Source organism: Somniosus microcephalus, chromosome 28 (genome assembly GCF_052327205.1).
Source record: "Somniosus microcephalus isolate GS21.2 chromosome 28, FLI_Smic_1.0, whole genome shotgun sequence".
In the NCBI taxonomy this organism is placed as follows: domain Eukaryota; kingdom Metazoa; phylum Chordata; class Chondrichthyes; order Squaliformes; family Somniosidae; genus Somniosus; species Somniosus microcephalus.
In genome coordinates this window covers 45,340,885-45,351,480 of record NC_141014.1, presented here as the reverse complement: position 1 = coordinate 45,351,480, position 10,596 = coordinate 45,340,885, and the positions used below count along the sequence as shown (strand labels likewise).

The following is a 10,596-nucleotide window of genomic DNA, read 5'->3' as shown; positions in this document are numbered from 1 at the left end:
CTCTCTGCAGGAGCACTTCGGCTAGTACTACACCCTGCCCTTTCTCTGGAGCCCTGCCATTTTATCCTTCAGGTACTTGTCTAGTTCCCTTTTTGGAAACAGAGATTGAGTCTGCCACCATCACCCTCTCAGGCAGTGCATTCCAGGTCCTAACCACTCGCTGCGTTCAGTTTTTCCTCAGTCGTCTTTGGGCCCCCTTCCAATCATCTTAAATCTGTGTCCTCTGGTTCTCGACCCTTCCACCAAGGGGAACAGTTATATTTTTTGCCGGGGTAATTTTAATCTATTTAACTTTGATATTCTATGTATTTCTTGGAAATTTGTCAATCTTGTGTTGCAAACAAACTGCAATGCTGTAATACAACAGCTTAATGTACAAAGGTGTGTTCAGCCAAATGAGCTAATGGGACCAGGGACCCCTGAAGCTTGGTAAGAAGTAGGTTTTAGAGTCTTAAAGGAAGCAGAGAGGTTTAGGGAGGGCATTCCAAAGCTTGGGCTCCAGGCAGTTAAATAGAAGTACTTGTTGGCATGGTGATGAATATTTCCCCCTGCCCTTGAGAGCTTGGAGAGTTATAATTTAGCCACTACAATGAAATACAAGTTATAATAAACACAAGGATGATTTGCTGTGACTGTGTTCTGTCATTTCAGTCCAATGAAGAGAAAGCTCTGGTTTCGCATTCTCTAAGAATTATATTTTCCCTGGGGAAGAGCAGTTTGTATTCAGTAAACTGCTACAGATCCCCATCAGTCATTAGTGGGGGTAACTCCGTTAACAAACTCACCACTGCCGCTATAGCCTTTCTGGGCAGAGAAACAAATAACTGCTGCACAGACCAGCAATGTTGGAGCTCACTGAACTCATTATAAGGGGATTACAATTGATGTGGTGGTGGAGGAGAATCAACAATTGCCATATCGGCTTGCTATCCACATAACATAATTAGAAGCCGGAGTAGGCCATGCGGCCCTTGAGCCTGCTCCACCATTCAATAAAATCATGGCTGATCTTCAATCTCACCTCTACTTTCCAGCCCGATCTCCATATCCCTTGATCACACTACAATCTAAAAATCTATCTGAGCCTTGAATATAGTTAATGGTTCAGCATCCACAGCCCTTTGGGGTAGAGAATTTGAAAATATCTTACTGGGAAACTGAGTACCCGACTGGGCTTTGTTCTGGGACCACTCTCCTTCCCCCTCCCCCACCATGTTTGACTAACCTGCCAACACTCATGGTCTTGGGTAAGGTATTGAAGGACGAGGAATACGTGCGGAACTGTATTCCCACAAAATATAATCTTTCTGGAAGGAGTAAATGTATTTCATTAAATGCACAAAGTAAAACCCCCAAGTTAAATAGATACTTCTCCTGAAACTCTTTTCCCCCTACCTGCCTGTTCCATCAATGTATAAACCCAATACCGGCAGCTCCTCCATAAATGTATTGATTGGTATTCAGGCCCATTGTGCAGTTCATACCAAATAGCAATCATCCTTTCCAAATCCGACTGCATCTCCATTTGTGTCCTTCACCCCCAGGAATGGATTCATCCGTTGATGATGCTGCAGCTGCAACACGCCAGTGTTTACACGCTAATTTAGGAACTTAGCTGAGAACTGCAGCGGGTGCAATGAAATTGCCGTCTTCAGCCATTCCACGTTGATGTCTTTGCATCTCTCAGAGGCATTTCTGGGGTATCTGAGTCCCCACATTTCACACGATGATGAGCCGCAATTCTACGAGTCGGGATGGGTTTGCGTGCTGACGGGTTTCATGGCTTCATGTTTCAGACAAAACAAAGTCTTCAGCTCACTCGATGTGAAAAACTTTACAGGCGCCCGTGTTTTAAGAATGACATCGAATTTACAGCACAGAAACTGGCCATTCGGCCCGACTGCTCCGTGCCCGTGTTTATGCTCCACACGAGCCTCCTCCCGCTCTTCTTCATCTAATCCGATCAGCATATCCTTCTATTCCCTTCTTACCAAACTTCCCCTTAAATGCATCTCTGCTCTTCGCCTCAACTACTCCTATGTGGTAGTGAGTTCCACATTCTCACCACTGAAGAAGTTGCTCCTGAATCCCCTGTTAGATTTATTAGTGACTATCTTATATTTATGGCCCTCAGTTCTGGACTCCCCCACAAGTGAAAGCATTTTCTTTCCATCTACCTTATCAAAACACCTTCATAATTTTAAAGACCTCCATTAGGTCACCCTTCAGCCTTCTTATTTCTAGAGAAAAGAGCCCCAGCTTGTTCAGTCATTCCTGATCGATATAACCTCTCAGTTCTGCTATCATCCTTGTAAATCAAATGTGCACCTTCTCCAGTGCCTCTATATCCTTTTTGTAATATTCTCCTTAGAGCAGAAAAGGCTAAGAGGAGATTTGATAGAGGCGTTTAAAATCATGAAGGGTTTCGATAGAGTAAATAAAGAGAAACTGTTTCCAATGGCTGAAGGGTCGATAACCAGAGGACACAGATTTAAGATGATTAGCAAAAGAACCAGAGGCGACAGGAGGAAAAACGTTGTTACACAAGGAGTGGTTAGGATTGGGAATGCGCTGCCTGATGGGGCGGTGGATACAGATTCAATAGTGGCCTTCAAAGGGGAATTGGATAAATACTTGAAGCAGAAAAAAGTTCCAGGTTCCTGGGGAAAGAGCGGGGGAGTGGGACTAACTGGATTGCTCTTTGAACGAGCCGGGACAGACTCGATGGGCCGAATGGCCTCCTTCTGTGCTGCACTATTCTATGATTCTATGGAGACCAGAACCGTGCACCGTACTCCAAGTGTAGTCTAACCGAGGTTCTATACCAATTTAACACGTTGAACTCGGGTGCGGTTCGGCTGCAAGCACTCCCCGCACTGAGGTCAGAACGGCACTAATGGTAACTGTTTGCATCTCACAAAATCTATGAGGTCGACGTTCACCCCGCTCCGTGCCGATACATTTCCTACAGTCTGACTACAAAGAAGCACAGCCCTGGTAGCAGCTCCCCGAGTGACGGGCTGGAAAATACACAGAGAAACATAGAAGATTGGAGCATCAGTCGGCCATTCGGCAACTCGAGCCTGTTCAGCCATTTAATGAGATCGTGGCTGATCATCCAAATTCAGTACCCTGTCCCTGCTTTCTCCCCATATCCCTTGATCCCTTTGGCCTCAAGAAATATATTCAAATCCTTCTTGAATATATTTAATGAATTTTCCTCAACTGCCCTGTGTGGCAGAGAATGTCACAGGTTCACCACTCTCTGGGTGAAGAAATTCCTCCTCATCTCAGTCCTAAATGGCTTCCCACTTATCCTTAGACTGTGACCCCTGGTTCTGGACTCCCCGCCATCGGGAACTTGCCTGTTTTTTCTGGAAGAGAAATTTCTGTCTTTACATCCGAAGGGATTGTGTGATGGGGAGAAATATTTAATGGAAAGTCAAGCCTCATGGGTCCCGGTTCTACAGAATCTGAAAATGTGAAATGAATAATACTCTGGTGTATGTTCCATAACACACAAAGATGTTTCCAATCAATTGATTCCATTTTTAGAATATTAATTCATGGGATGTGGGCGTCGCTGTCAACGGCCAGAATGTATTGCTCGGCGCGAGTCGCACTGGAGAAGGTGGGGGTGAGCCGCCTTCTTGAACTCCGTGCGGTGAAGGTACTCCCACAATGCTGTTAGGCAGTGAGTTCCAGGATTTTGACCCAGCGACGATGAAGGAACGATTGTAGGAAAATTCATCGATAGCGAAGGATGATTCTCAGCACCTTGAGCTTTTGAAAAGCAGCAAATTGTCATTTAATTCAAATGAGAGCATCAAACAACGAGAGACTTTCCGATTTGAAGAAGGTCAAGGACCCCAAAAGCAATGACATCACCGAGATGATCTCCCAAACCTGCCGGTTTTCCATAGCTCTGATTGGCTCTGGGTCTCCCCCCCTCCTCCCCCACACCGCCTCTCCTTTGTTAATTGGTGCCTGGATTCAGGAAAGATTCCTGATTGGCTCTCAGGGATTGTCAATCGTCATTGGTGATGTCATTCCTTGTTTGAATGCAGGCTGTCCTAGTAGTATAAATACAAGAGCTTGAGTTAGAAAGGGTTAGTTTTTGAACTTTCTAGGTGCTAGTGAGCAGTAATAGTATAACAGGAAATAGTGAAGATGGCCTCCCAAGTACGTCAGAACTACCACAAGGACTGTGAGGATGCTGTCAACAAGCAAATTAACATGGAGCTCTATTCCTCCTATGTTTATCTTTCCATGGTGAGTCTTGTATTCCTTGTTGCTGTATTCTTAAAAGCTGGACATTCTGTAGTTCCATGAACTGGCTTTCAACTATATTTCTCTTGACTTCCTTACCTGGGGAAGCAATGTTTGAGCAGTGAGTACTTCAGGGTGAGCTTGTTGTGTTGATGGCCTGCTCCTTGTAGCAGCTGCACTCTGTTGAGCAGGTTTAATATATGGAACTAGCTCAGCTGCTGCCTGAGTTTGTAGCAGAAGAGCACAAACCTGGTCAAGTGACTGTTGGTGCTTGTTGATATGAAACAAAGTTCAGTTTCAGTGGGGTGACTGTAGTGAGTGACATGATGGCAGGTCCTCACTAGCTTTCTTTTTAACTGGAAGTGAAGTTCTGGGAATTCTGGTGTTGAAGCCTTGTTCACTGCCTAGATCTCTTTGGCTACAAGGCACTTTGGGAGGTAGTCAATGAAGCCACCTGTTATGTGGGAAATGCAGCAACCAATTTGTGCACAGTAAGCTTGCACAAACAATGAGACTCATCAGATCATCTGTTTTGGTTGAGGGATAAATATTGGCCTGGGAATCTGGAGAGAACTCCCCTGTTCTCTGAAGTAGTGCCTTGAGATCTTTCACATCCACCTGAGGACAGACAGGGCCTCTGTTTAACATCTCATCTGAATGACAGGAAATAGAGGAGGGACTACTTATCCAGCAGTAGAGTTTAGTTTGACTGGTCATGAAATATAATCCTGAACTGTAGTTTATAGTTTTTATTTGTTGGTTGACTGTTTCATCCTGGTTCTTGGGAGGAGAAGCTGGCCAACATGTTCAGATTAGTGAAGTGAATTGCATTTTGTTAGTTAACCAATGGTATCTTCAGGATCAAGGGAGAAGCCAGGGACAGGGTACTTGTTTGGATGATCAGCCATGATCTCGCTAAACGTTGGAACAGGCTCAAGGGGCCGAATGGCCTACTACTGCTCCTATCTTCTATGGTTCTATCTATTTTTGCAAGATTAAGAACTCACTAGCTAACTAGGGGTAAATATAATCTTGCATTGTATATGAAGATCTAGGTCTGATGAAGCTGTTTAAAATTCTCTCCACAGTCCTATTACTTTGACCGGGATGATGTTGCCCTGCGTCACTTTGCAGAGTTCCTCAAGGAGCAGTCACATGAGAAACACGAGGATGCTGAGAAATTGATGAAATTCCAGAATCAGCGTGGAGGCCGAATCATCTTGGAGGACGTCAAGGTTGGATTCAATAAATAAATGAGTGGCCTTCTGTCGGGTTCCCCTTGTTTCCAATACTTTCTACAGCAATTAGTTCCAATTTGAATCCATGGTTCTAGTGGCTTAATGCTGTCATTCTATATTCCTGTGACACATTGGTTCATGGTAACATGGATTTCTGGCTGCTTTTCACCCCTGTTTTCCTTGTGCTGTCTTGTGTATTTTTTGTTTAATTCATTGTAAGTGAACTGTGACTTTCACCTTCAGAAACCAGAGCAGGATGAGTGGAGCAATGGTCTGGAGGTGATGCAGAGAGCTCTGCAGATGGAGAAGAATGTCAACCAGAGTCTGCTGGATCTGCACAAACTCTCCACTGGGAGCACTGACCCTCATGTAAGTTCTTGGTGGGTTTTTGGGTATGTTGGAGGTGGTGGAACCTTGCTGTCCTTGAGCCGATTCAACAATCTACATGGCCAATCGCTTTGTGTTGGGGTGTCTCCTGGGTTCTTAAGGGGGTTGGGGTGAGGATGGGACAGTTGGCCTTATGTGGACATTGAGAATAAGTGTGTCGCAGTGGTTCCAGGATCTAAGCATCTATTGTACAGGAATTACTAGATCATTTGAGCAAATTTACATCATCTCAATTACACCACTTGACTATCCTCCAGTCCAAGAGGATTAAAATCCCAACTCTAGAGGAAGTGGGGGGAGCTTGGATGTTCCTTGATATCTGCTACTGGCCATAACTAGTTTCACTTTGTTTCTTTTCAGTTGTGTGACTTCCTGGAGACCCACTACTTGGATGAGCAAGTGAAGATAATCAAGAAGCTTGGAGATCACATCACCAACTTGAAGAGACTGGGAGCCCCTGAGAATGGCATGGGAGAGTACTTGTTTGACAAGCACACCCTGGGGGAGAGTGACTGAAGCTTATTGTGTTCAGTACTTGTGTTTATATAATAGTGTGGGAGACCGTCCTTCAGGGAATGATGGGTTGTGTGACTTTGTACAAAGAGCTGTGAGACCTGGGCTCTGTAATATCAACTGTCACTAACTGTAAATAAACTGTCCAACATTGGACTGGATTTTGTCTCCTTGTAAATTTGAGTGGTTGCTTATTTTCTGATAACATTTGGTTGTCTTCAGACAAGAGCTACGCTGGGCTGTGTCCTGAGATGGTGTGCGTTGGCGACGTATTTCTTCCACCAGCTGCACGGCCTCAATTACGCCACGCAGCTCCTGTTTGTGAAAGTGGGCGGCATGCGTGCCAGCCTGCGGGAGCTGCCTGTCTTCTACCAGGAACTGCTATGGGTTTGGAACTACGTCGCTTCCAGGCGGAGCTCTTTTTCCCCCCCCCCCCCCCCCCCCAACCCCCTCAGGAGCAGCGGCTCCTTCGGGAGCCGTTGCTCAGGAATCCGCACCTCCACGACCGTGGGTTCGGGTGGCTGGCGGAGCGCAGGGCTGTGCCTGGCAAGGTGACCAGAGTCGGGGATCTGCTCGATGGCGGAGGAGCGGGCTGGATGGCGCCGGTCCTGGGCCAACGTCCGGCTCGTGGTCCAAGCCATTGAGTCGGTGAAAGTGGCACTGGGCCCCGGCTCCACTAGGTGTATCGAGGCGGCTTGAGCACGTGGGGCGATCCCGTCCGAGCTTGCCCCCGTTCAGACGGAGTTCCTAATCGGCGCCCGGCCCCGAAACTCCCCTCGGAAACCGGCTCCTCACAACTTGCGCCGTCTCGAGGAAAGACCCTCCGTGCCTTTTCATTCCGTGCGGAGGAGTTTCCTGTACGGGCTGCTCCTGCGCAGACACCACTTTGCCGTCTGCGTCTGCCATCCGGACACGCCTTGGCGTGGCGTCTTGCTGACCGGCGGTGGCGGAGGTCCCCAATGGAGGGCTCTCTACGCGGGAGTCCTCCCTTGTTCCATCGGGGACTTGGCCTGGAGGGTGTTGCACAGAGCGGTCCCGTGCAATATGGTTTTAAATAGGTTCACGGACTCCCAGGCCGCCTGCATTTTTTGCGGCCTGGAGCAGTCCGTGTTTCACGTTTACATAGAATGTGAGAGGTTGCAGCCCCTCTTTCATTACCTGAAGAGGCTGTTCCTTGATTTTTGGTTGCACTTCAGTCCCACGCTCCTGATCTACGGTCACCCTTGTGGGCCTGGCTAAAAAAAGCCATCAATTGGACCGGGGGGTCGTTCAGCCGGATTGCCTGCCTCTCTTCCGCGGCCATGTTCGCCCCCGGGTGGTCCTGGAGATGGAGCACGCGGTGTCCGCCGGCACGCTTGAGTATTTCCGCGACCGGTGGGCGCCGCGGGGACTGGAGTGCCTCGTCAACCCGGAAAACCAAATTTTAATTTGATTTATGTTTTAGTTGAACTTTTGTTAATTTACAGTCAAATTTGTTGTTGGTCCAAACTAAAAGAGTACACTGGGCTGTGTTTACACAGAATGTGAGGTGGCAGTCCTCCTTTCATTCATTATGTGAAAGGAGCTGCTCAATTTTGGGTTGCACTTCAGTCCCACGCTCCTGATCTTCGGTCACCCAGTGTGGAGGGAGCAGGCAGATGAGAGGACCTTCTCGGAGGACTGCTCCTGGGCCTTCCCAAAAAGGCCATTAACTGGTCCAAGCAGCGGGCGGTTGAGTGTTGTTCGGCCCGATTGCCTGTCTGTCTTCCGTGGCCATGTTTGCGCCTGGTTCTCCCTGGAGATGGTGCACGCGGTGTCGGCCAGCATGCTCGAGCCCTTCTGTGACGGGTAGGCACCGCAGCGACTGGAATGCATCATCGACCCCAGCAACCAAATTTTAAGTTTCATTTGATGTTTTAAGTTGCAGACAATTTGGTTAAACACCCAATCTAGTCTAGTAGAATTGTCCTAATTCAAATCTGGGAGTTCCAACTGGCCTTTATGGGATTCTTTTCTTGGTGAAGATCATTTCTGTTGGTGGGGAGGGGGTGAAGAACAATACTCTCTTCATGGAGTCCCATTGGCTTAGAACCACACTGCACTAGGTTCCTACGGCTAAAGCTGCCACTTCTAAGCCTAATGGAGAGTTGGAGAATAGAGCAAGGTAACTATAGGATAAACAATTAGAGACGTGGTCACAGTGTTAGAGCTTTATCTGAGTTTTGACCTTGGGTGAAAATCTGAGGTTATTCTCAACATACCTGTATCACATGAACATGTGTGTCAGTCCACTAGTCCCACTTTTCCTTACTTCATCTTTCATTCAATAGTGTTAGACCTTTGATGTGCTTTCTTAGCCTGTTCCTTCCTGTTGATCCCACAGTGTTGTGGTCCAAACAGGAACACAAGGTATCCATGGAACCCCAGCACCGTCCTTCCCTGACCAGATTGAGGGAAACCTCAGTAACTCTCATCTCAGAATGATTTACTGGACTTCCTGTTCCACCAGAGAAGATTCACCAGTCTCCTCGCCTCTTTCCATTTGTACTTTCCTTCTCGACAGTCAAACATCAAGAGAGATTAATCACTAAAACAAGTCTATAACAGATAGTCTCTTCACATCAGTGGGACAAAGTCTACACAACCAACACTACACACAGTGATTGCCAGCAACTGGGTCCAGGCAGCAGAGGGTCGTTCGGCCGACTGACTGCCGCTCTTCCGTGGCCACGTTCGTGCCCGGGTGTCCTTGGAGATGGAGCACGCGGTGAACCCGGCACGCTCGAGGCCTCCTGCGACCGGTGGGCCCCGTGGGGACTGGAGTGATTCATCACCCAGCAACCAAATTTCAACTTAATTTGTTAAGTTTCACTTAATGTTTTGAGTTTAGTTAGTCTCTTTGTTTATGGGTTGCTCAAAAAGAGTACACACAGTGATTGCCTCTCTCTTCCTGCAATCCCCCCAATCCCGTCAGCTTAACTCAAACATCCTTTCCCCGGCGGATAGACCAGACTTACCCCAGTACATGTCAAATACATGGAATGTACTCGTGCAAAAGGTCATATTTAAAACATTACAAAAAACACACATACACAGTTAACCATCATTTAAAGCTGGCATGAATCTAATAATGGGGGTGAGGCGGACCTACAAATACAAAGGGATCGGGATAGGTGGGTGGAAAATGGCATTTAATGTGGGAAAATACAAAAGAATGAGACTAGGGAAAAGAAAGACTTGCATTTCTATAGCGCCTTTTACGACCACCGGACGTCTCAAAGCACTTTACAGCCAATGAAGTACTTTTTGAAGTGTAGTCACTGTTGTAATGTAGGAAACATAGCAGCCAATTTGCACACAGCAAGCTCCCACAAACAACAATGTGATAATGACTGGATCATCTGTTTTTGTTATGTTGGTTGAGGGATTAATATTTAAAAGAAAGCACAATTTACACTTCATCTAGAGCCATCCTTTGTTTCTTAACCTGTCCCATTACCATCTCCCTTTGCCTTGAATATCTCTCAATGGCCCAGTAATTCGGGTCCAAATGCGTGAGTACGGTCTGGGTACTCACGCATCTGGCCGGTGGAAATGCCGGCGTTCAGGAAGCACCGCGCATGCGGGGAACGCCGGCACTTCCAGTCCTCTGAACGAAGGGGTTCAGAGGCACAGCGCGCGCAACTGCACAGGCAGCGCGTGCGCAGTGAAATTCCCTTTTTTTTTTCCCCAGAGTTGCGCGTGTGTAAAGGCCTCCGATATTTACACACGGAAAAACCACACGTAAGTACTTAGTTTTTCAGGTAAGCGGTCTATTAATACAATTTAGATTTTTTTTTTCCACAGGTTTGTAATTTTTAAGAATTTACAGTAAGGTAAGTTTAGTTTTAGCCCCGATTTTTTATAAAATTTTTTTTTTCAAATTTTAAAATTATTGTTTAAAATAGTTTTTCATAGTTATTTATGGTTCATTTAAGTATTGCAATGTTTTTTTTAAATTTTCTTTCAGGTTTAAGTCGTGTTTTGGGGCCAGCAGTTTTCATGAGTTTGACAGCTCTCACTGTCAAACTTATGAATGAACTTTTGCAACCTCCCATTGGTTGCCCAGTGCCCACGTGATCCCAGCCGGCTCATCGCGCTAAGTACGCCGCTGGGTCACGCACGCACAGCGCGGCAGGACCTCAAGCTGGCCAGTCACAGGAATGTCATT

At 46.7% G+C, this 10,596-nt stretch overlaps 1 protein-coding gene across 1 annotated transcript; it reads left to right on the top strand.

Annotated features, from left to right (window-relative positions):
* Nucleotides 1-4,024: 4,024 nt before the first annotated feature.
* On the top strand, nt 4,025-6,473 carry LOC147099715 (ferritin heavy chain, oocyte isoform-like). Its single transcript, XM_085969221.1, has 4 exons — nt 4,025-4,272; nt 5,358-5,504; nt 5,751-5,876; nt 6,447-6,473. The coding sequence occupies exons 1-4, from the start codon at nt 4,171-4,173 to the stop codon at nt 6,471-6,473; spliced, it is 402 nt and encodes a 133-aa protein (XP_085825347.1). The 5' UTR covers nt 4,025-4,170.
* Nucleotides 6,474-10,596: the final 4,123 nt, after the last annotated feature.

Coding starts and splice junctions, on each gene's coding strand:
- LOC147099715 (XM_085969221.1), top strand. CDS start 4,171: ATGGCCTCCCAAGTACGTCAGAACTACCACAAGGACTGTGAGGATGCT. Junction 4,273..5,357: donor CCTATGTTTATCTTTCCATG/GTGAGTCTTGTA, acceptor TTCTCTCCACAG/TCCTATTACTTTGACCGGGA. Junction 5,877..6,446: donor CTGGGAGCACTGACCCTCAT/GTAAGTTCTTGG, acceptor TTTATATAATAG/TGTGGGAGACCGTCCTTCAG.